The sequence below is a fragment of the Pan troglodytes genome, chromosome X, assembly GCF_028858775.2.
Source record: "Pan troglodytes isolate AG18354 chromosome X, NHGRI_mPanTro3-v2.0_pri, whole genome shotgun sequence".
NCBI classification, from domain to species: domain Eukaryota; kingdom Metazoa; phylum Chordata; class Mammalia; order Primates; family Hominidae; genus Pan; species Pan troglodytes.
This window is the reverse complement of record NC_072421.2, coordinates 53,626,618-53,654,132: the sequence shown is the minus strand read 5'-3', so window position 1 is coordinate 53,654,132 and position 27,515 is coordinate 53,626,618. Positions and strand designations below refer to the sequence as shown.

At 39.3% G+C, this 27,515-nt stretch overlaps 1 protein-coding gene across 15 annotated transcripts in view; it reads left to right on the top strand.

Moving 5' to 3' along the window:
• Positions 1-27,515, top strand: part of HUWE1 (HECT, UBA and WWE domain containing E3 ubiquitin protein ligase 1) — a 150,586-nt gene that overhangs the window by 81,058 nt on the left and 42,013 nt on the right. For 11 of the 15 annotated variants that reach the window (XR_010154904.1, XR_010154903.1, XM_016942964.3 and 8 more), the window contains 21 exons: positions 663-908; positions 1,993-2,126; positions 2,840-2,934; positions 5,205-5,396; positions 10,153-10,369; positions 10,935-11,057; positions 11,957-12,194; positions 12,930-13,160; positions 14,434-14,556; positions 15,057-15,152; positions 15,739-16,008; positions 17,016-17,168; positions 18,131-18,258; positions 18,469-18,550; positions 19,852-20,028; positions 20,693-20,852; positions 21,122-21,480; positions 23,996-24,191; positions 25,458-25,625; positions 26,738-26,883; positions 27,305-27,371. Coding sequence is in view for 13 of the 15 variants with exons in the window: in XM_016942964.3 (XP_016798453.1) it covers positions 663-908; positions 1,993-2,126; positions 2,840-2,934; positions 5,205-5,396; positions 10,153-10,369; positions 10,935-11,057; positions 11,957-12,194; positions 12,930-13,160; positions 14,434-14,556; positions 15,057-15,152; positions 15,739-16,008; positions 17,016-17,168; positions 18,131-18,258; positions 18,469-18,550; positions 19,852-20,028; positions 20,693-20,852; positions 21,122-21,480; positions 23,996-24,191; positions 25,458-25,625; positions 26,738-26,883; positions 27,305-27,371 (3,601 nt within the window). In the remaining 2 variants the exon portion in view is untranslated. The remainder of the gene's footprint in view (positions 1-662; positions 909-1,992; positions 2,127-2,839; positions 2,935-5,204; positions 5,397-10,152; positions 10,370-10,934; positions 11,058-11,956; positions 12,195-12,929; positions 13,161-14,433; positions 14,557-15,056; positions 15,153-15,738; positions 16,009-17,015; positions 17,169-18,130; positions 18,259-18,468; positions 18,551-19,851; positions 20,029-20,692; positions 20,853-21,121; positions 21,481-23,995; positions 24,192-25,457; positions 25,626-26,737; positions 26,884-27,304; positions 27,372-27,515) is intronic. The other 4 variants (XM_063804872.1, XM_063804871.1, XM_063804868.1 and 1 more) reach the window with 1 other exon arrangement.

The window sequence follows — 27,515 nt, the reverse complement described above, 5'->3', positions numbered from 1 at the left end:
GTTTATTTTGTTTTACTCTTTGAAATATTGAATTAAATGCTCTTCATCACAGAGAGGGGAAAATATCCTATAAGATGCTGTGGAAGGATAGATAGATGTATTTAAAGCCATAGGAAGGCACATGATTTCTCCTATCTTTGCATGGCAAGTGATGGTGTTTTATTGTCAGATTTTTCTCCAGACTTGAGAGGAAATCACAAGGGTCGTAATAATCCTTGGGTTGTCTGATAAAAACAAATTGCCTACCTGATTCCTATCTCAGAATAATCGCTTTTGTTTTAAGAAGAAAAGAACAGTGTAATAGTGACTCACTTCCATGCTTTGGAACTTTGCCTAACATTGTTTCCTATCGAGCAAAATTTGGAATTAATCCTATAGTGTAGAATCCTTGCCGTAACAGTATTCAGTTTGACCATCATAAGCTTTTAAGTGTTATTGGCTCACCAAGTTTGAAAGTAGTGTGTTGCTCTAGAAAGAGATGTTAAGGTATGTTGTACCTGACTTCATATTTGGGTTCCACCATTTACCAGGTGAGAGACCATGGCCATATCCAAAATCTGAGAGGCTTCCATTTAATTGTCACTTCCATTGTGACTATTAAAAGACATGATGAATTTGAAGTTCATTGTATATTAACACTTTAATTATTCTTCCTGTTTCAGACACTGTCACATGAACCCAAAGTCCTTCAAGAGGGTCTCCTTCAGTTGGACTCCATCCTCTCCTCCCTGGAGCCCTTACACCGCCCCATTGAATCCCCTGGGGGCTCAGTGTTGTTGCGAGAACTGGCTTGCGCAGGCAATGTTGCTGATGCTACCCTCTCAGCCCAGGCCACACCTCTGCTGCATGCACTCACTGCTGCCCATGCCTACATCATGATGTTTGTTCATACTTGCAGAGTTGGACAGGTAAAAATAACCTTAGGGGTGAACATATTAATTTAAAGGCAGTGAAATATCTAGGGCATACACCTAGCAGGGTTACTATGCTTGAAAGGAGGTCTGCCTGAGGTAGCAGCTAAAAGAACAGTCCAATTTAGGATGAGATTTTTTTGACTGTCAAAAAGTTGAGTGACTATATAACTTATTATGTGATGAAGTGGACTTTCTTGAGAGCGAAACATGTTATTACAGACAAACATCAATTGGGTATTCATCTGGCCTTAGTACTTTCTAATCTTTCCACGAGTCCTTATAGGTCTGATAATGGGATGGCATAGGTAGAACATTTTACCAAAGAACATTTAAATCAATAGTAATTAACAAATTACTAAAAATTTTCTACATATCAAACGTTTGACCTGTAATCCATAATCCATAGTTCCAGAAAGAAGGCATTTTGTGTATGTCCTCACAGTTTTACTACATTTATTCCTCAGATAATTGATTCTAAAGATTAATGGTATCAACATTAAACAAAACAGGGTTCAACAGCCCTGTTTTATGCTATTGAGCAGGAGTGTGTTCTCTGTTAATTGTGAATCAATCAAATCTGAAGTTTAAAAAAGCACAAGTATAAAGGATTTAGAAAATTAAATTACTTAACAAAGCTTAGGGATTGATTTTTATGACTTTTCTTTATTAAATGAAATAAAATGAAAATGAAACATTCAAGGAATTAAATCTAGGTATTTACTGAAGTAAAGAAATTGAATGGAAATAATAATACCCCTACCAAATAATTTAGAAAGTAGTTAATGAACCTGTAAAACCATTTCTTTGATTCAGAAAAAAAGAGTAGCCTCTGATGCCTTTCTTTCACTTTATAAAAAACAATGAGAACGGATGTTGTGGAAATAGTTTGTAAATATTGTAAGAGGATACCTTGTGGAACTGTCGTCTTGAATGTGGACATTTTGATGAGGTGGACAACTCTGAGAATAGCAATGAAGAAAAATCCCTTACCCTTATAAAACTGTTGAAGGTCGATTTTTTTTTTAAGTATAATTGTTCAGAGAACATCCCAAAGGTGAAATTCTTGTTATGATTGCAGAGTGAAATTCGTTCCATCTCCGTAAACCAGTGGGGCTCTCAATTGGGTCTGAGTGTTTTGAGCAAGCTGAGCCAGTTATACTGTTCCCTGGTGTGGGAAAGCACTGTCCTCCTCTCTCTGTGTACCCCAAACAGGTAAGAGAATGGCTCTCTCTCTTATTACTTTGTTATCTAAGTTCGGTGAGCCTGGAGGATTGCTTTGGTTGGTGATAGGAGGGTATGGAAGAGAGTTCAGAGGCCTCCTTGTCCTTCCCTCTTCCCAGCCTAGGAACTTGATGACAAATGCTTTGTCGTCATGGTAGATGTTTAAAATGTGTTCCTGTTATTAGCCAGATACAAAAAATTGAGTTGTGGCTGGACATGGTGGCTCACGCCTGTAATCTCAGCACTTTGGGAGGCCAAGGTAGGCAAATCAAGAGGTCAGGTGTTCGAGACCAGCCTGGCCAACATGGTGAAACCCCATCTCTACTAAAAATACAAAAAATTAGCTGGGCGTAATGGCGGGCGCCTGTAATCCCAGCTATTTGGGAGGCTGAGGCAGGAGAATTGCTTGAACCCCGGAGGTGGAGGTTGCAGTGAGCCCAAGATCATGCCACTGCACTCCAGCCCAGGCGAAAGAGTGAGACTGGGTCTCCAAAAAAAAAAAAAAGAATTGGAAAGCTTGTGGGGTGCTACCTCAGGAATTATAGATGCTTTATTACATTCAGTTTAACCTGCCTGCTATAGGAGGGATAGTGTCAGCCAAGCAAATTAGAGACCATTTACAATATAAGAGGTGAATTATCAGTATATATATATATATATATATATATATATATATCTTTTGCTCAGCATTTCTCTTTTTGCAGCCTACCATCTGGGTGTGAATTTGGCCAGGCAGATATGCAGAAACTGGTTCCAAAGGATGAGAAGGCAGGTACGACCCAGGGCGGAAAAAGATCAGGTAACTCTAAGAAACCAAAATGTTAGTCATTACTTCTAAGTTTTGTTCCTACGTCTTTATAGGTTTATTATGAAAATTTTTAGTTAGTTCTATCATCCATAGTCTAGTTTTCATCCTCTCACTAATTTTTAGTCATTTCTTCCATAAAAACATATATACATAATGGTAAAATTTAGAAAATGTAGTTGAAAGAATTACCCGTATTTCTGCCACCAAAAAAAAAAAAAACATTTTGGAAGTGTCTGCCTGTCTTTTTTCTCTGAATACATTTGCCAGTGTCTTAGATAAAAACATTTCGTAGATCTCTTTCTTCACTTAATGTTAGGTACCATATAAAGGTACACGAATTAACTATTCCCTGTTAAGTTTCTAATATGCTATTTTTAAAAAATGAACATTTTTGTATCTACTTTTCTACAAATGTAAAATTGATTCCTAGAAATTACTGTATCAGAGGGTATTAACAAATACTTTTTAATGTGGCTACTAGAAAATTTAAATTATATATGTGTTTCATGTTATATTTCTATCGACAGTGCTGTTTTATAAAGAAGATTGCTTTTATATTATCTCATGATAAAAATTCCAAATTTTGGCCGGGCTCGGTGGCTCACGCCTGTAATCCTAGCACTTTGGGAGGCCGAGGCGGGTGGATCACCTGAGGTCAGGAGTTCAGACCAGCCTGATGAACATGGAGAAACCCCGTCTCTACTGAAAACACAAAAAATTAGCCGGGCGTGGTGGCACATACCTATAATCCCAGCTACTCGGGAGGCTGAGGCAGGAGAATCGCTTGAACCTGGGAGGTGGAGGTTGCAGTGAGCCAAAATCGCGCCATTGCACTCCAGCCTGGGCAACAAGAGCGAAACACCGCCTCAGGAAAAAAAAAAAAAAAAAAAAAAAAAAAAAAATTCCAAATTTCGGTAAGTAGAAATCATACACAATTTTCTGACTCTAATGCTACAAACCTAAAATGAATACAAGCAACTTTTCCAGAATGTTTTTTCTCCGGTGTTCAGTATCAATGAGGAAATAAAAAAGGATAAACTATTAAGAAAGCAATGAAGATAATTCTGTGTATAAAAATGCATCAGGCCAGGCACAGTGGCTCACGTCTCTAATCCCAACACTTTGGGAGGCTGAGGCAGGTGAATCGTTTTGAGCCCAGGAGTTCGAGACCCGCTTGGGCAACATGACGAAACTCTATCTCTACAAAAAAAATACAAAAATTAGCCGGCCATGGTGGTACATGCCTGTAGTCCCAGCTACTAGGGAGGCTGAGGTGGGAGGATCGCTTGAGCCCAGGAAGTTGAGGCTATGGTGAGCCATGAGTATACCCCTGCACTCAAGCCTAGATGACAGAGCGAGACCCTGTCTCCAAAAAAAAAAAAGTATCAGATAGGCTTAAAACTTGTACAGAAATTACTAGAAAGGGAAATTTCTAAGGAACTAATAAAGCTGACATAGGCTTAGAACCAACAAACAAGGACTTACATATGACAGCTGGTTATTGTGAGGGATGGGATAACATTAATAAACTGTAAAGAAACCTGACAAAATGAGAATTTCAAATTTAGTCAAAACATACTAAATTTAACTCAGGGAAAGAATAAATTGACTAAGAACTGAGAATGAAATTAGATTCACTGTCAAAGAATTGCCTCTCTAACAGATATATTTTTTCTAGCAATTTAACACATTTAACAAAAACGACTCAGCTTCTCCACAGTTTTTCTGGAATGTTAAGAGAAAAACTTGGTGACTTGTTTTATAAGTTTGCATAAAGCTCATTCTTAGATCTAAGAGCACGCATATACCAAAGAAAAAGACACATGTCACATTCATATACATAATTCTTAAATGCTAGGAAATAAAATTGTCCAGTGGTAATCTGTGATGTCTAGTTTGAACTTAACAAGCTGTAACATTCTAGTAGGGCATCCACATTGACAGCATTGGGTACTGTGCACACTGTAGTCCATGTGAATGGTACCCCCTGGGTTGGGCTGTGCCTACAACAGTCTTCCAAGGTAGCCCTGGGTTAATACTATTCATATGCTGTCATTTGAAGATGTCAGCATTAGGTACTTAGAACTCCAGAGGAGCATATCAGTAAAATATTTGGGTTGTGTTTTTGTTTTTCAAATTTAGGAAGCCATGGGAATTGAAAGAGTAACAAAAACCATAGGTAATCTTGTCAGTACTTCTCAAGGAACCAGGTAAATGTTGGCTCTACATTGTCCTATTGCTCCCCTCTTATACATCTGTAGATGGGGAACAGGATGGAGCAGCTGGAAGTATGGATGCTTCTACCCAGGGCTTATTAGAAGGCATTGGGCTAGATGGTGACACGTTGGCTCCCATGGAGACAGATGAACCTACTGCTTCAGACTCTAAGGGCAAATCTAAAATCACACCAGCAATGGCTGCCAGAATTAAGCAAATCAAGCCTTTGTTATCAGGTGAGTCATTCTCCTTTCTCCTACCTTTTCTGGCTTTCAGTCCCTTAGTCTTGAAACAGATTGAGTTGGAAAGGCTATGTTGTTTCACCTAAGGAAGTTTAAAACTTCTGTGACTCACTTTTAAGTGTTCTTTGTTGAGTGGCTGCTATGTGACAGGCTTTGTACTAGCTGCTACGGATACAGACATGACAGAATCCCTTCCTGAGAGCCATATCTACTACCCTCCCTTCTTTAATTTCTTCCTCCTACTTACTCTTCAACTATTGCATATTGTTGCTGCTCCTTCCATTTCACTGAGATGTCTCAGCAAGGCATCTACAACGTCCTTGTCCTAAGTCCCTTCTCACTTGTCTGCAGCATGGTCCTAAGTCCCTTCTCACTTGTCTGCAGCATGGTAGTTGACCCACCATCTCCATCTAGAAATATTCTTCCTTTGGTGCTTGTGTTATTAAGCTATCTTGATTCTCTGATAACTATCTGGCTCTTCCACCTAGTCTTCTCTTTTTGTGTTCCTTGAACATAACTGGCAAGAGACATAGTCTGATAGGTGTTTTATATTAAAGTCACTTTGGCAGCTTTATTGAGACTGTATTGGCAGCATACAAAACTGCATTAATGATTTGCACTGGTCTGTTTGCCCTTTTTTTCCCCTTTAATGTAATACCAATGTTTGGGAACCTATTTGTGTGTTCGTAAATTGTCGTCACTTTCTGGCACCTTAATATAGAGGAAAATGGAGACCTAACTTAGAGGAATCTGGGGCCCTTCGTAAAAGCAAACAGAAAATGGCCTTTGGTGTTTCCATTTGTTACCTCAAATTCCCATTGCATTTTACATTTTACTTTTAATTAGTTTAATTCTCCATTTATTTTAATTTGAAAGTCTACCAACATTACCTTCAAAGGAAAATTGACCAAGCAAGAAGATGTTCATATTTCTCTCTCCTTGCTTTGTCATATTTCTTTGATCTTGGAGCATTCAGAGGTTTCTGTGTGGACCCAGTCCATATACTGTTTCTCTTTGGTTACTGGCCTTTTGCCATCCTCTTGTCTTTGGACTACCTTTAAGCACTTTGCTATCTGTTCACCTGAAAGCAGTGGTGAGAAAGTGTAAACCCAATGATTGGATTCATTAGGTTTTCAAAGTCTGGGTATACCCATATCTGTAGCCTATTCCCTAATTAGGATAAAGAAATCTTAATTTGGATGTAATAGGAAGAAGAAAGGACTGTTTTCCTTGTTCCTATACTGTATACATTTGAGCTTATTACTAAATTTTAGCAGGATATGTAACCTAGGCTCAAGTAGAGCCTATTTTTACACACTGAGTTTATATGTGCATGTATATCCTGAAAAGACATAGATTTAACCCTTGAACAACATGGGGGTTGAGGCAACTCCTCCACACAGTCAGAAATCCATGTATAACGTTTGACTCCCCAAAAACTTAACTACTAATAGCTATCTATTGACCAGAAGCCTTACCAGTAACATAAACAGTCGATGGACACACATTTTGTATATGTATTATATCCTGTATTCTTAAAGTAAGCTAGATAAAGGAAAATGTTAAAATCTTAAGAGAAAAATATATTTACTGTTCATTAAGAGAATCATCATAGAGGTCTTCATCTGGGTGGTCTTCACATTGAGTAGCTGAGGAGGAGGAAGGAAGGGGGAGGATGTTGGTCTTGCTGTCTCTGAGATAGCAGAGGCAGAACAGGTCAAGGAGGTAGAAGGAAAGGCAGGTATGCTTGGTGTAACTTTGTGGAAATACACAGTACTTTCTTTCTGACTTGGTTGCTTTTGCTTTTTCATTTCTCTAAAAATGTGTCTGTACAATACCAATTTTTCTTCCACCGTTTGCTTTAGTTTCGGTGCCCATATCATAGTAAGGTCCACATCATAAAAGAAGTCAAAAGTATTCTTTAGTAATCAGAACCCTCTGCCAGATTGTCTTATGTCACTTTGGTTCCTGGCACTGCTTCTACATCTTCTTCCTCATCATCTGGTATCGGTTCAGAAGCACTCATCTCTATCAAGACGTCTTCTGTTACTTGCTCTGGTGTGGTGTTTATTAGCTCTTGAATTTTACTGAGATTCATATCCTGAAATTCTTCACCCATGTCCTTTTTTTTGCCATATCCACAAACTCGTGATTTCCTTGATTGGCGCTGTCATAAATCCTGTTAAGTTCTGCACAATATCAGGACAGTTTTCTCCAACAGGAATTTATTTCAGGCTTGATGGCTTTTTCTGTGACAATGATGGCATCTTCAGTGGTGTAATCCTTCCAGACTTTCGTGATGTTCCCTCTGTCGGGGTTCTCTTCCACAGCATTAACAATCCTTTCCTTAGAGTACTGTGTGTAATAGCCTTAAAGCCCCTTATGACTCTCTGATCTAGAGGCTGAATTAGAGATGTGGTTTTGGGGGGCAAGTAGACCACTTCAGTGCCTTTTGTGTTGAATTCATGGGGCTCTGGGTCACCAGAGGCATTGTCTAATGTCAAAAGAACTTTAAAAGGCACTCCCTTACTAGCAAGGTACTTCTGACTTCAGAGACAAAACATCAATGGAACCAATCCAGAAAAGGGGTCTTGTTGCCCAGGCCTTCTTGTACAACCAAAAGACCAGCAGCTGGTAGTTTATCTTTCTCCTTCAAGGCTCGGAAGTTAGGAGCTATATAGGTAAGGGCAGTCCTGATTATAAACCCAGTAGCATTTGCACAAAATAGAGGAGTGAGTCTGTCCCTTCCTGCCTTAAATCCTTCTGCTCACTTCTATTCCTTACTAATAAACGTCCTTTGTGGCCTTTTTTTTTTTTTTTTCCTTCAAAGTAGGGCACTTTTGTCTGTATGAAAAACCCTTTCAGGCAGATACCCTTTCTCAATGATGTTCTTAGTGGTGTCTGGGAACTTATCTGTTGCCTGTTGGTTGGTTGTCAGAAGCTGCTTCTCCTATTATCTTGACATTCTTTAAGCCAAATCTCTTTCTAAAATTATCAAATTATCCTTCACTGGCTTTACATTCTCCAGCTTTAGATCCTTCACTTTCCTTTTGCTTTAAGTTTTCATATAGTGAGTTCATTATTTTCTTGAATTGCATTAGAATCTATAGATTTGTCTTTATTAGGGCAATCCTGTACCCACATAAACGTGCATTTTCAATATGAAATAAAAAGATTTCACAAAAGTGCAAGGTTTTCAAGCCTGCTGGTGTAGCTGCAGCAACAGCTTCACTAATTTCCTTTTGTTTGTTTTACAATGGTCTTTACACTGAATTCATTTTTCCTGAAGTGGTGGGCAATCTGCAATCCATATCAAATAATTCAACTTTTTCTTGAAGTGTCATGACTTTTCCCTGCTTCTTGGGAGCACTTCCAACGTCACTAGTGACACTTCATATGGGGTCATAGAGTGACCCAGGTTTATTCCAGGTTTTCAGTATTGCGGTAAACATGAAAAACAATGCGAGAACCATGAGAGATCACTACACAATTTACTGGAGAGATGAACTGTTCATGTAGAAGTGCTTAGCCTCACACAGTGTTTTAAGCAGATTGTGGCAACACTTGAGCTCACCACAGTATCAGCAGGTCGTGGCTACAAAATTATTACAGAGTATAATATGTACTAAATTTTATCCAGTTACTCAATACTGCTTATTTACTGCAAATGGCACCGTGTATAAGTGTATGTGCATAAGTGTGATAAATATTAAATTTTTATAATTTGTGTATATTTTATGGTAGTAAATGATAAAATAGACTAGTATCTACATATATTTTATGCGTTTATGACATACCTAACTTTTTGTTAATTTTTCAATATTTTGAGGCTACATGTTTCATCTGGGAGTTTTTTCAAATTGTCACCAATCTCCAAAATTTTCAGTATATTTATTGAAAAAAAATTCACACATAAGTTAGGCATCTATAGTTGAAAACCTGTGTTGATCAAGCGTCAGCTGTACTTTGATTCAGACCTAGCCCTTCTTGTCTCTGGATCATGAAATAACGTTTCATGAAAAAACGTGAAATAACGTTTATTTTTAAAATGCTATGGCAACATTTTCATTTATGATTTTAAAAGTATATTTCATTGTAGAAATATTAAAAAAATGAAATATTTAAAGAGAAGCTGGAAAGCACTCAGTTTTTTGTGTTTTCTTTTACATATGTTTATATTTGTATGCTGCCTTTTCCTTGTTGAATTATATATTGAAAAGCATCCTATGAAATGGAAAATTTGAGATGTCCATAATCTGCCCAATTACTTAAGAAGCTACTTGTAAAAATTTTCCTGCTTTTCCTAGTTTTTTTTTCCTTTGGGACTACATATTTTTTGTTGTGATCAGACTATGTATATTGTCAGTGATCTTTTCTTATCTAAGTGGCTAATCATTTTTGGCATTTTAAAAGTTTTCTGTAGGCATTTTAAGTGACTTTATCATCCACTAGATATCATTTAACTTAAATATGGTTTCAATTTATGTTCCTCTAGCAGTATGAGTGCTTATTTGTCTTTTACATTTGGTATCTATTGAGTGCCACATATCTGTCTCCTACCGTCAAAAGTGGCATTTGTTCCTTGTGGGACTTCCTTTTTGGATTATTGAATGTAGAACAAATCCAAGTGTTAACTAGGGGTTGTAGGAGGAAGTGGTGAGTCATAAAAATATGTTAATGGTAATATGTCTGTTGTAATTAAACCATTCTGAGAATACTGTACAGTCTTATTCTGATTTCTGGGTTTCAGCTTCCTCCAGATTAGGCCGAGCACTTGCTGAGCTATTTGGACTTCTTGTTAAACTTTGTGTGGGATCTCCTGTCCGCCAGAGAAGGAGCCATCATGCTGCCAGCACCACTACAGCACCGACACCTGCCGCGCGATCAACAGCCTCAGCTCTCACTAAGCTCTTGACTAAGGGGTTATCTTGGCAGCCCCCACCATATACACCTACTCCCCGATTCAGGTGAAGTTCAGCTTGAGATTCAGGGACTAGAAAGTTACAATAAAAAATATGTAAGTTGTTCCTATACTACTTAAAATGGAGAGTGAGCCACTGAATTTGAGAATTTGGAGGTCCCTTGTTTACTCTAGAAAATGAAGTGTAAGTTACTTGTTTTGGTTGTACCTAGTACAGAACATGGGTAATATTTTAAGTATTTACAGTCAAACTGCATTTCAGTGGTCTTATATAGGTAGTATCCCTTATCCAAAATGCTTGGGGCCCGAAAGTGTTTTGAATTTTGGAATTTTTTGGGTTTTGGAATATTTGCGGAATACTTATCAGTTGAGCATCTCTAATCTGAAATGCTCCCATGAACATGTACTTTGAGCGTCACGTCAGCAATCAAAAGTTTCAGATTTTGGAACATTTTGAATTTTCTGATAGGGATACTCATCCTGTATTCTTTAGTAGGTGGGAGGTGTCACTTCAGTGTGTAAATTTTACTCTTGCCTTTTACATGAATTTCCTATTGCTTCTGTCTCTGCTTTACAGAAGGTTAAAGTTTTGCCTTTTTTTCCACTTTCAGGCTGACATTCTTCATCTGTTCAGTTGGTTTCACATCCCCAATGCTGTTTGATGAGAGGAAGTATCCCTACCACCTCATGCTGCAAAAATTTCTCTGCTCCGGAGGCCACAATGCTCTTTTTGAGTAAGGATCAAGTTGCTTCACAGAGGAGCATTTCTTGGAGTTTGATCTTTGCTGTGTGCCTTCCCAGCCCACTGCTTTTAAGTACCCTATCTTGTAACAGTGGGATATATAGAAATAGCTATTGGTTGTATCCTTCAGTGTTCTGGGAAGTAGCCATGTTTGTCTCCGTTTACCTTGGAGGGTAGGATTTAGCCTCCCCTAGAGTTGTGTTTGTAAGGGTCTCTGCTTTTTCTCATGTGGCTTCCAGTTCCAAGTATGGGTTTTTAAAATAGGTTTGTCTTTTTCTGTTGTTTCTCTGAATATAATTTTTCTGCTATTCTTGGTCAGATGATTTCAAGATGAGTTTCACTGGTTTAGGTTTTTTTGTGTTTTTTTTTTTTTTTTTTTTTTTTTTTTTTTTTTTTGAGATGGAGTCTGGCTCTGTCGCCCAGGCTGGAGTGCAGTGGCGCAAACTCAACTCACTGCAAGGTCCGCCTCCCGGGTTCATGCCATTCTCCTGTCTCAGCCTCCCGAGTAGCTGGGACTACAGGCGCCCGCCACCACGTCCAGCTAATTTTTGTATATTTAGTAGAGACGGGGTTTCACTGTGTTAGCCAGGATAGTCTCGATCTCCTGACCTCGTGATCCACCTGCCTCAGCCTCCCAAAGTGCTGGGATTACAGGCGTGAGCCACCGCGCCCAGCTGGTTTAGGTTTTTAAGACTCTAAAAAGTAACGGAGGAGAGGCAGAACAAAAGAAAAAAATAGTATAGCTGAAAACTGTTGGACAGATTAGACGTAATAGTTCTAAGAAGAGGGACGTGTAGGGCCAATATAGAGATTGAGGACCTTTTAGATGTAAACCCCCCTTGCCAGGGTAAAATACTAATATTCTGTCTACTTTTCCTTATTTGAATTTAGAACTTTCAACTGGGCTCTGTCCATGGGAGGTAAAGTTCCTGTTTCTGAGGGATTGGAACACTCAGACTTGCCTGATGGCACAGGAGAATTCCTAGATGCCTGGCTTATGCTGGTGGAGAAGATGGTGAATCCCACCACGGTGCTTGAATCTCCACATTCGCTGCCTGCCAAATTGCCTGGAGGTGTCCAGAACTTTCCCCAGTTCAGTGCACTGCGCTTCCTTGTGGTAACTCAGAAAGTGAGTATTCAGTATTCTAAAATCAAAAGGAATTTCTCATGCTAAGTAGTTCCCACTCTATTTTGTCCTGTTTAATGAAATAACATGCTTATTTAAGAACCACTGGATCCAACTCCCAGATAGGGCTGCCTTACGTAAGGGAATATAGACCATTTGAGAATTTTCCGTGATAAACATTTGAGCTGTAAATTTCAGATTGGTACTTGCATTAGGCCGTTCTTGCATTGCTATAAAGAAATACCTGAGACTGGGTAATTTATAAAGAAAAGATATTTAAGTGGCCCACAGTTCTGCAGCCTTTGGAAGCATGGTGCTAGCATCTGCTGGGCTTCTAGGGAGGCCTCAGGAAGTTCACAGTCATGGCGGACGGTTAAGTGGGAGCTTGCATGTCACATGGCAGGAGCCAGGAGGTGGAGGGGGTGGTACACACTAACTCACTATCATGAAGACAACACTAAACAATGAGGGATCCACCCCCATGACCCAAACACCTCCAGCATTGGGGATTACAATTCAGCATGAGATTTGGGCAGAGCAAATATTCCAAACTATATCACTGCTTAAGGTTGAGTAAAATGCCTCTTCTCTGTGCCTCCTTAGACCTCCTCATGTTGGCCAATTATTTTGTTGTTGGTACTAGTTGTGGAAGGACTGTTCCATAGGTCTTTAACTTAATCCTTCTGAGCTTTGAATTGAGGCAAAATGATTTTCGCACACTTTCCAAATTACTTACAGGCAGCCTTTACTTGCATCAAAAACTTATGGAACCGGAAACCCCTGAAGGTATATGGTGGACGAATGGCTGAATCCATGCTGGCCATTCTATGCCACATCCTCCGAGGAGAACCTGTGATTCGAGAGAGACTAAGCAAGGAGAAGGAGGGGTCTCGAGGAGAAGAGGATACAGGGCAAGAGGAAGGTGGCTCCCGCCGGGAACCTCAAGTCAACCAGCAACAACTGCAACAGGTAGGGTACTGGCCTCACACTCCAGGGTCCAGACTTTGCACCCAATGGAGTGTGATGCTTATGGATTTTCTAAGCTCACATACCACTGAGTCCCTGGTCACATTAACCAGGAGACAGTTTAAATTTCCTCCTTCTCTTAGTATTTATTTTTTTTCTCCTGAGGAAAACTGGAGTATAGTCCTGATGCTCTGCACAGGTAATACTCCTTTCAAGCATGTTGATGAGTATTCTCAGTAGCCTCCTGCTGCCTCAGTGGAGGCAAACTGTCCTCAGTTACTTTCTGGTTAACCTGTAAAGAGAATGGATATTGTGAACCAGATTTATTCTCCAACAAGAGCTTTCTGAAACCTTAGTCACCTACAAAACTTTTGTTTTCACTTGCAAATAAAATGTATAAGGGGCATTTTAAAAATTGGGAGGCCAGAAAGAGGAGAGGGGAAAGGCATGTAAAGTCCTGCCACTTCCATCTCAAAGAGCATTTTAAGATTTTCTTCCTGGAGTTTGTATGTATGTGTGTTAGCTTTTATGTCTGGAGTCCTGTTCAAATCTGTCTACTATATACACCTGTCCCGTTTTTTATCATTAAAGTAATAAATACTCTCATTACCAAATTTGGAAAATACAAGACTTTTAAAAGGCATTCGTAATTTTATCACACAAGATAGTCATTGTCTCCTTTTTCAGTCAGTCTTGTGCCTAATTTTTACGTCGTTAACATCAAATAATACATATACTTATTGCTGTTATCAAGAACTTTTTTTTACTTATTGGTCATTCTTTTATTGTTGGATGCTAATTTTCTTACAGTTTGATGTTTTAACACTGTGTTGTATAGTTTCCTTACGTACCAATCCTTCCATACATCTCATGATTATTGCCTGGTAGTAGATTAACTAGGTCAGTTTTTCAGGCAATTGCTCTGTTACCAGTTTGTTTTCCAGAAAGTTGGGACCAATTTATACTTCTTTGTATGAGTCTCAATCTTTTAATTATAATAACCCTGTTAATCATAATAACCATGCATCCCCCCCTAACTTTCTTAGAGGATGAAATCGAGAATCTTCTTGGCTCCTTACCCAATGTGTAGCTTAGAATGCTATAGAAGCACCAAACAGAAAGGATTGTTCATTTTACCTAATTGCCCTAGCTCATAAATGCTCTCAGCCCAGATGAAGTTAGAAAAAGTTATTTCCATCTTGAAAAGGTTCCTTCCTTTTAAAAATGTATTTGGATTTCCGTTATGTGATTCTGAGCCCTTGCATTCTTTATGTAGCTCATGGACATGGGCTTCACAAGGGAACATGCAATGGAGGCACTGTTGAACACCAGCACCATGGAGCAGGCCACAGAGTACCTTTTAACCCACCCTCCTCCAATCATGGGAGGAGTTGTTCGGGTAAGTTGGCTCAGGAGCAGTGATTTTCCAGGATATTGGTTTGACTGCTGAAGTCCTTTTTCCCCTTATTATTCTGTCATTGGTCTTCCTTTCTATAAACTGCTTCTCATTTTCAGACATGTCCATGCCAGTATTTTCTTTTCATAATAACAGAAGTTTTCTATCCCCCAGCAATACAAATTACTATACTTTGTTTGCAGAAGAACCCCCAGTCACAAAACAATAGAAGAGGCACACTTTTCTAAGATGTAGAATAGATGATCACACTGTAAGCCTCCTTCCTATACTTAGTTTTACGTGTGATTTTCCTCATCTGTTCTTGTTCGTAGTAACCACATAAGCCTGATAGGGTTTGACTTATACAAGAGCAGCATTTTGAGGCCCTTCCTCTCTCTTTAGCTTGAGCACAAGATGTCTGATTCCCTGTGAGTTGCAGTGGTCTTGTTGGGTTTCTTTGTTTTGAGTGTGTATCCTTACTGGATATTCTCTTAACACTCTAGGATCTCAGCATGTCTGAAGAGGACCAGATGATGAGAGCAATTGCTATGTCTCTGGGACAGGATATTCCAATGGATCAAAGGGCAGAGTCACCTGAGGTAACTATAGAACACTGCATCCTAAAGGGCTTGGCACATGAATCTTAGTATTCTGTGAAATTCTGCTAGTATTGCAAACTAATTGATAGAATTCAAATCTAAAGGAAGACATGAGAAGAGTACTAATTCATCCCAGCTTTGCCATCCATTATTGAGCTACCTTGTATTGACCTGAAGCTTTAAGGGAGGCATATGAAGCATTAATCTTTATTGTCAAATAAGAGACCCAAAGTGTACTCAGTAGTGCCATTAGGCCGAACTTGGCTGTATATTTCTAGGTGACAGTTACTTTAATTTTCCCTGCTGGCACAGAATATAGAACAGTGTCTAGAAATGATTTTGCGGGAGGTAGTATAGAATGCTACAAGTGACTTGACAGTGAAAGTTGTTTGAAGCGTCCCTCCCTTCTACCTTCCCTGTCTTGCCTTAAACTTTGTGGCTGCCACATCCTGGATGAAAGTATCAACTGCTTGAGGAGAAGGTTGAGGGTAATCATATGGTAGAGCAAAAACATTCTCAGAGTCTCTCTTATCTTTCCTCCTTCACCTCTCCTGTGTATTATTCACACTTCCTTCCCTGCTTCCAGGAAGTTGCTTGCCGGAAGGAGGAAGAGGAACGGAAAGCTCGGGAAAAGCAGGAGGAGGAAGAGGCTAAATGTCTAGAGAAGTTCCAGGATGCTGACCCGTTGGAACAAGATGAGCTCCACACTTTCACAGATACTATGTTGCCAGGCTGCTTCCACCTTCTTGATGAGCTGCCAGACACAGTATACCGTGTGTGTGACCTGATCATGACAGCAATCAAACGTAATGGAGCAGATTATCGTGACATGATTCTGAAGCAAGTAGTCAATCAGGTGAGCTCTCAAGGGGTCAGAAGAGGGGAGTATGTGAAGTGGTTTGCCTGCCTGTGTCAAAACCTGATTTCTGAAAAATCAGCATATTTTCATTCTACCTGATATGGGTATATTCTCTATTTGGATTCTTTCGATCTGGTAATCCTGAAACAGTGTGTTAACTACATCGCACACACAAAAATGTCTTTAGAAGGGAAAAACAAAGCTCTCCTTTTCTACTTTTCTCTTAAAATGTCTAAAATGTGCCTCACCCTTGAGTCAGGTTCGTCCCCTGGACTAATACTGAATAAATGTTTTTTCCTATGTAACAGCCGCTTGAACAACTGAGTCCCCATCCTGATGAATACTTGTGACCTGATATTTGTCCTCTTTTTCTTTTCTCTCATTATGAAATTATGCTAATTATAGAAGTGGGATAAGAAAGAAATTACCTTAAATCCCCACACCCAGATAGCCAGTTAACATTTCGATTGTCTTTAAGTTACTGGAATCTTGTTTTATGTAATGTTTCATTCTAGAAGCAGGGAAAGAAATTAAAAAAGGGAAAACTTTTTTCTGGGCTTTGTAAAATAGAACTTTAATGCACAAGAACACAAGTAAAGGAAAACTGGATAAAACATTTTTTCACAGAAAGTTTTAGTGTCTATTTTTTAACAATAATTCTGAGAGAGAGAGATGAAAGATTGCTGATGGAAGTATAAGTTGATAGAACCTTTTTGGGGTTGACTGTATGCACCAGGAAGTTTTAAAATACTCATTTCCTTTAACTTAGATTTTAGGCTGCTTATAGTCTAGCCTAATAAAGTAATTGTTTAGTGGTGATCCTTTAGTAGCATACATCTTTTGATATAGATTCTAAATCCCTATGGTAAATATGTTAGATTTACCTACCTTTCTTTAGTGAATGTGTTGGAGGCAGAGGGAGTATTTTAAAAGGTTGAGAATATTTTCAGAAACCTCATCTTGTTCTGCGGTTCCGTGACTTAACCCTTTTTTTGCTTTTCTAGGTGTGGGAAGCTGCTGATGTATTGATCAAAGCTGCTCTTCCCCTGACAACAAGTGACACAAAAACCGTGTCAGAGTGGATAAGTCAGATGGCCACACTGCCCCAGGCCTCCAATTTGGCTACTAGAATCTTGCTTTTAACGCTACTTTTTGAGGTAAGATTTAGATCTTTGGGGCCTTGTAATTCATTCATGAAAGAATTATCAAACACTTAACATATATGAGGCATTGAAGACGAAAAAGCGAAGAATAAGGCATGAGTCCTGCATTTCATGAGCCCAGTTTCTGATAGGCTAAAATGCATATAATTACGTATAAAATACAGCATTCTGTGTTAGAATGATAACAGTTTTATCTGGGTTTAGGAAAGTCATATGCATCACTTTGGATTCATGTGAGAAGGGCTTCTGAGAACAAGCATTAATTGAATTGAGTCAGAATTGTGAGGTGGTAGTTTAAAAGAAAAGTATTTAAATTACTAACAGAGCTTGGTCATAGAATATTTTTTGCTCTTCTGAGGAAACCTAACTGGCAGCCACATAGTAGAGTAGGGTATGCAAATTGGATGTGGTCAATATTGAGGTAATAGACATTAGATGAAATCAGATTCCTCTCTCTTTTCCTTGCCTATTTAGTCAGCAGATTATTTGAGGCAAGAGAGTGGTTTGGGCAAGACCTGATCCAACCAACGTAGGAACTAGGAGGCAATTGACCTTGGACAAATGACTTCATTTGTGGCTCATTATCTTTAAAACCTGAACTTAATGAACTGAAGCCTTTACATACAGCAAACTCAGGGGATAAATCCAATATAAGAGTCAAACTGTGTATCAGCTGTCTTGGGGGTTTCCTTTATCATGGAAGTGATAACTCTTACTGTAGCACTTTGTAAATAGATACTTGTGGGAAAGGTTTCAGAGTACTAAAGAGAGAATCATTCATGGATCCCCATCTAAAACAAATCGCAAGTAACAGTCTTGTATTTTCTTTTAGTGTTTTTTCCTGTTCATTTAAGCAATTGGGATAAGTCTTGTATTTTCTTTTAGTGTTTTTTCCTGTTCATTTAAGCAATTGGGATAAGACTGGTTGTTGTTTTTTTTTCCCTTTGATCTATCAGGAGTTGAAGCTACCTTGTGCTTGGGTGGTTGAATCAAGTGGCATCCTTAATGTCCTAATCAAACTCTTGGAAGTGGTTCAGCCCTGCCTCCAGGCAGCCAAGGAGCAGAAGGAAGTCCAGACCCCAAAGTGAGTAACCCTATATCTACCCTAGTTTCGTTTCTATTTCCCTGGGACATGGGCCTGAGTCAGGCACTCTTCTGGGGCATGTATGGGGCAAATTTGTGGTACTTATGTAGTTTTAAAATTATAAAGGAAGCATCTGATGAAATTAAGATACATTTTCCCAATTCGTGCAGGTTTCTTGCTTTCCCAAAACAGATCATTTTTCTTTTTTAGGTGGATCACACCAGTGTTGCTCCTGATTGATTTCTATGAAAAGACAGCCATCTCCTCAAAAAGGAGAGCCCAGATGACTAAGGTGTGTAATGTAGTATGTATGACTGCAGGACGGTTTAGCTTCCTGAGGCAAGAGTAGACCAGAAGAGAATATGAGAGAGTAGTGAAGAATATAGAAGTCTCTGACCAATGTATAAATCTCTTAAGGGATTTTCATAGCTAGGTTTCTCTTCTGAATAATTTACTCTGGAAGTAAATTTTGAAGGAGTGTGCTATCTCCAGAGGAGGAGCGGCTTTTCTGTTATGTAAGGGACTGAGTATACAGCAATCCTTCCAAAAAGCAAACACTCCTTAGATGAAGATTATTGTGCCACATCATCTCACTACCTTCTTGGAAACAGGATTTTTGTTTCAGTACATCTCAGGTGAACATTCCCCTTTTAGGGAAAATCAGTAGAAACAAAAGGAAAGTAGAAAATGGCAAGATAAGGGACTGTAGATAGTTTTTTTGTCTAGGAAAAGTATCTTAGTCCGTTTTGCTGTTGCTATAACGTAATACCACGGACTAATTTATAAACCATAGGCTGGGCACTGTAGGCTCACGTCTGTAATCCCAGCACTTTGGGAGGCTGAGACAGGTAGATTACTTGAGTTCAGGAGTTCAAGACCAGCTTGGGCAACACATGGTGAAACCCCATCTCTCCAAAAAATACAAAAATTAACCAGGCATAGTGGTGCGTGCCTATGGTCCCAGCTACTCAGGTGGCTGAGGTGGGGAGATCACTTGAGCCTGGGAGGCAGAGGTTGCAGTGAACCGAGCCGGCATCGCGTCACTGCACTCCAGCCTAGGTGACAGAGTCAGACCCTGTCTCCAAAAAAAATATTTAATATAAACTGTACAAGTTTATTTGGCTCATAGTTCTAGAGGCTGATCTAAGGGACCACATCTGGTGACAGCCTTAGTGCTGCATCCTTCTATTGCAGAAGGTGGAAGAGCAAGAGGTGTCCAAACTCGCTTTTATAACCAACCCAGTCACAATAACTAACCCAGTCCGTGGATAATGACATTAATCCATTCATGAGGGGCGGAGTCCCCATGACCTAATATTATCTTTTATTAGGCCCCACCTCCCAGCACTGTTAAATTAGGGATTAAGTTTTCAACACCTGAACTTTAGAAGACATGTTTTTAAGCGTGTAGCAGAGAGACTAAGGAATGTGAGAGTAAATGCATATGAAAAATGTTCTTTTGGTTTTTAAAATATATTGTCCAGTATATTTCTTTTTCCTGGGTGAGTTTTAGCAGTGAACACTGATGAAGTTACTATTTCTTCTAATCAACCTTGAAAGAAATACAAAGAAACTTTGTACTTTTATGTTTAGTACCTGCAATCCAACAGCAACAACTGGCGCTGGTTTGATGATCGCTCTGGGCGTTGGTGTAGTTACAGTGCAAGCAACAATAGCACTATTGATTCTGCCTGGAAATCTGGAGAGACAAGCGTGCGATTCACTGCAGGCCGAAGAAGATACACTGTCCAATTCACTACAATGGTGCAGGTACATGCTCACTCACCAAGCTTGTCTAACCCGTGGACCACAGGCCACATGGCTCAGGATGTCTTTGAATGCAGCCCAACACCACACATTGAGGTTTTTTTGTCGTCGTTCTTTTTAGCTTATCAAATATTGTTAGTGTAGTTTATGTGTGGCCCAAGACAATTCTTCTTCCAGTGTGGTCCAGGGAAGCCAAAAGATTGGACACCCCTACCGTAAACTTTATCAAAAAGAGGGGTATGTGTTTTGGTTTTCTTCTTTCTGAACCAGCATTCCTAACGTGTTAGGAGGAGGAGAGTTACCATTACCTAATTAAGTATAGATTTCAGAAAATCGAGTCTTCCTAAGGTCATTGATTAGACCTTGGGTCTGTAGCAATTTGATACTATCCCTCTTAGAAATGATTTTAAGTGTTTAGTCAAGGGCTAGGGAGTGGTTAGGGATGGTATTTGCTCTGTTGGAAGGTTTACAGTTCATTATAAGGCCTTGTGTATGCCACTTGCCTTCTGGGGACTTTCAGGTTTTTTCTCTGTAAATGATAAAGGTGGGATAAATTGCCAGAGTTCCTTCCTGTTGTAGCATTTTACCTGGGAGATGTCCCTCCCCTCCCCCACCTTTATAATTCGTTTTTGGTAGAGGTTTTTTTAATGTCTGTTTGAATTCCTAGGTTAATGAGGAAACAGGGAACCGACGCCCTGTGATGCTGACTCTCCTCAGGGTACCTCGGCTGAATAAAAATTCAAAAAACAGCAATGGACAGGAACTAGAGAAGACGCTGGAAGAAAGCAAAGAAATGGATATCAAACGTAAAGAAAATAAAGGCAATGGTATGTACCAAGAGTGTTTTACCTAAAGCTAATGTGCCTTTGTGGCTTAAGGTCTGGCCAATTTCATTGTGAGTTATTTTCATCAGCTTGATTAACAGATTAAAGATACGTAGGCCTCCCTTATGCTTTTTCATCTGATCTTAAAATTGGTATTTGGCATGCTTCTCTTAATAGGACCCAAGTGCTTGGCCAGTTACTTAGGAGGGAGGCGTGGGAGGAAATAAACATCAAGTTAAACTGTCTAAAACTGTTATTTTCCCATTTTATAGATACCCCTTTGGCCCTAGAGAGTACAAACACTGAAAAGGAGACAAGCCTGGAGGAAACAAAAATCGGGGAGATCCTGATCCAGGGCTTGACAGAAGATATGGTGACTGTTTTAATCCGGGCCTGCGTGAGCATGCTGGGAGTCCCTGTGGACCCAGATACTTTGCATGCCACCCTTCGTCTCTGTCTGAGGCTCACCCGGGACCACAAATATGCCATGATGTTTGCAGAACTGAAGAGTACCCGCATGATCTTGAATTTGACCCAGAGCTCAGGCTTCAATGGGTTTACTCCCCTGGTCACCCTTCTCTTAAGACACATCATTGAGGACCCCTGTACCCTTCGTCATACCATGGAAAAGGTGAGTGTGTTTTGTATCAGATTCTGGTTTAGCTTTACATCATACCTATGTTCTCCTTGGTCTGAGAACAAATAGACTTCTGGTTCTTCTTAGGGTATATAGCTAGATATGTATACTGTATACTCCACCCAACAGAATTTTCCAACTCTATGCTTGGGGGCTTGCTTAGGTATGGTAGGATGATCCTATTGCTAGAAAGTCCTCTCCAGCAATCTGGTTTTCTTTTTTTTCTTTTTTTCTTTTTTTTTTTTTAATCTAGGTTTCATTAACCAAGCCAAAAACCGTTAGTAAAGAACTGGGATACCTTCCCCCAAGTTCATACCTTCAGAATCATTCCTTTGTAGGAGTACCTCTCGGGTGTTCAGCCAAGAGCCTATTCTCAAAACACTGTATTTTGGAATATAAAAGTATAGTTAAAGCTTTTTGAATGTTTGTAATCTGCCAGGCACTGTGATAGACACTTAACAAATACCCATTGTGCAGATCAGAAAACAGGTTATTATATTTTAGGAAACTTACAAACCAGTGGAAGAAATAGCAACGTACTTATAAAAAATAAAAACATTTGTAAAGTTAAGACAATAGTCAGGGTGTGGTGGCTCATGCCTCTAATCCCAGCACTTTGGGAGGCAGGTAAATCACCTGAGGTCAGAAGTTCAAGACTAGGTGGGTGTGGTGGCATGCACCTGTAATCCCAGCTACTTGGGAGGCAGAGGTTGCAGTGAGCCGAGATGGTGCCATTGCTCCCCAGCCTGGGTGACAGAGCGAGACTCTGTCTCAAAAGAAAAAAAAAAAAAAGACAACAGTGGAGGGTTGAGGGGCAAATGTCCTAGTAGTGAGGCTTTTCCTCTTCAGTACTTAATACAAAATCCTTTCTTCTGCTGATTCTTTGTCATCAATAATGACTGTTAATAGACTTTGCTTCCGTTTTCCTCTCTTGGGACATTGTTTCCCGCATTTATAAGCAGTGTTGCAATATGCGTTTTTGTGCCTAGCTTTGTTCATGTTTAAGATCGTTACTTAGAGATTTTTAGTAATTGGATCAAAAGGCATTACAAGTATTTTTTAACTTGCCAGAAAAGTGGTATCAGTTTTTGTATATCTGAGTATACATTTTAGATTCTTCAGACAGTTCTTTACACAGCCTGCTTGATTTCACCTCACATGTGCCAAATCAAGAGAAAGAGAGCTGTTAAAGGTAGCTTGTATGGTGATCCACAGTCCAGGAGATAACCCAGCAGGGAAGGAACAACTATATACAACTAAATTCTGATTTTAGAAACTTGAAATGCTTGAAACGCTTTCTATAAAGAAATGTTTAAAAGTTACAAGTTCAAAGTGCTAGGAGAAAGTGTAGGTCCTCATTGGATGAGGGAAAACTTTTAAAGTTTTAACTTTAGGTAAATTATAGTTGGGGTGTGGGAAACAAAGGAACATCAGTGACAGTCTTAACGTATCAAGATGGCAAAATGTAAAGTCTTGGTACTATTCATTGCTAGTACAGGTGTGGAAAACCAGGCATACTCTTAACTTTCGGTAGGAGTGGAAATTGGTGTAGCCACATCGGAGGGCAATTTGGTACTCTTGGTCTAAGATATCCTTTGACCTAGAAATTCTATGGCTAAGAATTTATCTGATAACTAACATCAAGTATACCAAGATGCATATATAAGAGTGTTCACTGTGGAATTGCTTGTAATATCAAGAAACTAGAGGTCTAATGTCCAGCAGTAGGGGGCTGGATAAATTATGGCTTATCCTTAATATTGAAATTAAACTTTTCTGTGTTTATTAAATGGAAATTATTTTATAATTACAGCCAGACAGGCAAGATACAGAGGGTATAATGTGCTAAAGGGCATGATTGATTTGGTTAAAAAAAACAAAAACAAAAAAAAACAAAAACATTAAGATACCAAAAGATGTTTTTCATTGTGAGCATGTAGTTTGTGAAATAACAGATAATGGAAAATAATACAATTGAGTTATTTTCTTCGTGCTTTCATGGATTTTTCCATTATTAACAAGCAATTTTATGAGAAGAGCAGAAGCATAGCTATATGTAAGCCCTGTGTTATCTCCAGTGGCTATCATTATCTCAGACTGATGGTTGACTTTGAGGCGTAAAGAAAATATTTAATTGTGTTCCTGTACACTAAGTGGATTACAGTGTTACATGTTTTTGAACCATTCTGGTTTAAAATTGTGACAGCGTTTGGAGAGGCTCAGGAGCTGACACTTTAATGTGGAAGTTATGTGGGGTTTATAGTCTTGACACATCTCCCAGTTTCTATAAAGATCACATGCAGTCTGGTCTAATAATTGATAGTTTTGAGACATGCTGCAACTTTTTTATAAGCCAGGTTTTTTGAATCAAGAAGGGATGGGACGGGACTTAAAAATAAAATGTCATTCTCCCAAAAATCAAAAGCTTTTAGTCTTGGTAACTCTTGACTGCAGTTGTATTTTTAGAAAGTAGTGTTTAATCGACAGTGTTTCTTTCTCTCTTTACTAGGTTGTTCGCTCAGCAGCTACAAGTGGAGCTGGTAGCACTACCTCTGGTGTTGTGTCTGGCAGCCTCGGCTCTCGGGAGATCAACTACATCCTTCGTGTCCTTGGGCCAGCCGCATGCCGCAATCCAGACATATTCACAGAAGTGGCCAACTGCTGTATCCGCATCGCCCTTCCTGCCCCTCGAGGCTCAGGAACTGGTAAGTTTCACTTGCTCCTGGCCTTTGATATTAAGTTTGTGGCCTGGTATAAATCCAGAAATTTATTTATGAGGAGGTCTGTAACTTGAAGAGCCTCCTTAGGCAAGTATTAGGACATTTGCTGGCTAATTGATCGTTTGGGTCAATTTAGTAGGTACTTCAGTAGCTTCTCTGGGCCTTGCCCTGTTGTAATCCCTGCCAGAGACACTGAGGACTCATTCATTCTAGTCCTTCACTTCAAAGAGCTCATTTTGGTGGGGCAGTAGGCTTTACATATAGTTAATGGTTTACAAATCAAATGATAATTAAGGGTTAAATGGATGTATGTCTCGTGTAACACAGTGCTAAATAGACGTCATCTGTGTATTCCTGCCAAGAAATGTTTGACCTGTATTTAATTATGAGGAAACAATTAGATAAATACAAATTGTGAGATGTTCTATATAAGACAACTGGCCTAGACTCTTCAAAAATATTAATGTTATGAAAGAAAAAATACAGGATCATTTCTTCTAGAGAAAAGTAGACTAGAGAGATAATCACCACCAGCCTTGGTTGGGCTGTGGATCCAGATAAAAGATTTGGAGAAATTTGAGTGCTATGTATTAGGTAATGTAATTGTATCTGTTAAATTTGGGGGGTATTATAATGGTATTGCAGTTTTGTATAAAAATACCCTTGATCTCCCCTCTGCTGACTTTTTTGGTAATAAAAAAGAAAATATATGTCCTTGATCTTAGGAGCTACAAGTAGATGTATTTAGGAGTAGTCACTTGGTAATTCTGGATGAAAAGTATATAGATGTTTATTATACTATTCGAACTTTTCTGTAGGTTTGTTGGATTTGTTTTTTTTTTTTTTTTTTTTTTTTTTTTTAATAAAACGTTGAGAAGGGGATAAAATTATTTTGGAAGTTCCAGCTATGTGCCTGCCCCTGTGCTGGGCATTTCTCAGTTATATCCTCATTTAATCCTCAAAATAAATTTGAAGAGTGAGAAAATTGAGGTTTGTTGAATTAACAACTGGATTTCAAAACCAGTTTTCTCTAACTCAAGCCTTTACTATTTGGTACTGCTATATTAAATCCTGTGGAATTTAAGGAAAGTATAAACCAGGTTTTATAGTAGAGTACTTGAACTTTAATTGAAAATGGTCTCCTATCTCAAGCCTTGTATATTACACATGCCCCCTTCTGAGTCTTTGTTAGTAACCTAGTTTAGGTACTGCTTCATGATTGACTGGTTTTTCTCTCTCATTTTGGCTTAGCTTCAGATGATGAATTTGAGAATCTTAGAATTAAAGGCCCTAATGCTGTACAGCTGGTGAAGACCACCCCTTTGAAGCCCTCACCTCTGCCTGTCATCCCTGATACTATCAAGGAAGTGATCTATGATATGCTGAATGCTCTGGCTGCATACCATGCTCCAGAGGAAGGTATGTGGCTAGCCTACCTCAGGAGGCTGGGCACTAGAGGATATGTTACTTTGCCTGGGTCATTTCAGCCAACTCATGGCTTAGTGAGCACTCACTATGTGCCCATACTCTGGGGCTCAAGATGAATAAGATACCCATTGCATGTCTGTGAAGAAGCTAATAGTCATATAGTATGACATACCAGGATGGTGGTAAGTCCTTAGGGTGAGGCACCTTACCTAGTGAGGGTGCACAGGTAAGAAAATTTCTTTGTGTACATGATTTCTAAAATGAACCTTGAATGGATGAGATTGCCAGAGTTCTGTTATATGAGAATACACACCATACAGGGGGAAGAATGAACAAAGATTTAAAAGGAGATAATAGCATTCTGTGAGAGGTTGAAAATAAGACACCAGGAAGTCTCTAATGTTTTCATACTCAAGCAAAACCTTTTTATTGTCTGAAGAGCTGGAGGCAATATTAGGAGGTGTGTCTGAGTTTCCTAACTGTTGAGACCACCACACCCATCCACCTTTATTCCTAGTTAAGGTGCATGTTATAAGCATTAGGAAAGTCATGATTGATTTGCTTGGAACATAGGTTTCCATTATAGTAAGGTCCTTCTGGATTTTATTCAGGACATACTTACTTGATAGGTCCACAGAATTGCCAAAAATTGATGAATGCTGCCTTTAATAAGCAAAAGAAATCTGAGTCTTGACCTTGGTGCTTTTCATCTGTACAGAACCCTGATCCATATAGAATTCCTTGGTTCTCCTACCACCCCAGAATCTTTACCCTATCTCTTATCACCTCCCCAAAATAGTTCAGCTATATAGCTGTGGCAACCATTTATTGACCTACCACTGCATGAGCAATAGTGCCAGGTATGTTCACTTAAGGTTTGTAGTTACAGCTTAGGAAAGTGAGACTAAGTTAATTGCCTGTGGTCACAAGACTAGTTTTTGTAATTTTAGGGTGAGGCACTCTAACATTATCTGTAATAGCACCATGTAAACAGTCATAGCCACTTGATGTGAAATTGACCAAGACTGACTAGATAGGCCTTAACACTGTCCAATTGTAGAAGAGGTTTATTTTGTTTTTGATGGTTGTTACTGTTTTCCTAGCAGATAAATCTGATCCTAAACCTGGAGTTATGACCCAAGAGGTTGGCCAGCTCCTGCAAGACATGGGTGATGATGTATACCAGCAGTACCGGTCACTTACGCGTCAGAGCAGTGACTTTGATACGCAGTCAGGTTTTTCCATTAATGTAAGTCAATTCCAACAGCGTTTTATCTTTCTTCTCATTTTTCAATGCCTGTGTGGTCTCAGTATTTAGGGCTATCCCCGGGGAATTTCAAAGATATTAATTGTGATGTATCTGTAAATTATCTGTTGCCTGTAAAGACAAAATTGGGGTGTCCCTGGAGACTTTTTTTTCTCTCCTAGGATTAGAACTGTTCTTTAATTTTTTTTCTTTTCCCTTTCCTTCCCCGCCTCCCCCACAGTCTCCCAGTCACTGTATTTATAATAGCCTCCCACAGATTATAGTATAAAGGTGTAAGGTGGTTAAAAGGTTGGCCAAAGAGAATCTGTGGCATTCCCAGCCAGTGCCCTGGGAAGGAGTTCTGCCATTTGCAGACGGGTGCTTTTGAAATTCATAATAGCTCAGGAGTTTTCTTCTTCTACAGAGTCAGGTCTTTGCTGCAGATGGTGCCTCCACTGAGACTTCCGCATCTGGGACCTCCCAAGGAGAGGGTAATGATTTGCTTTTCTCACTACCATGTTCTTATTCCTTAGGAAAACAACTTGAAAAAACTGTAGGTGTCCTGTGCAGGGGGTAGGAGAATACAGACTTAATTATTACGTTTACTGGTCTAAGTGAACTTTCTCAGGTGAGCT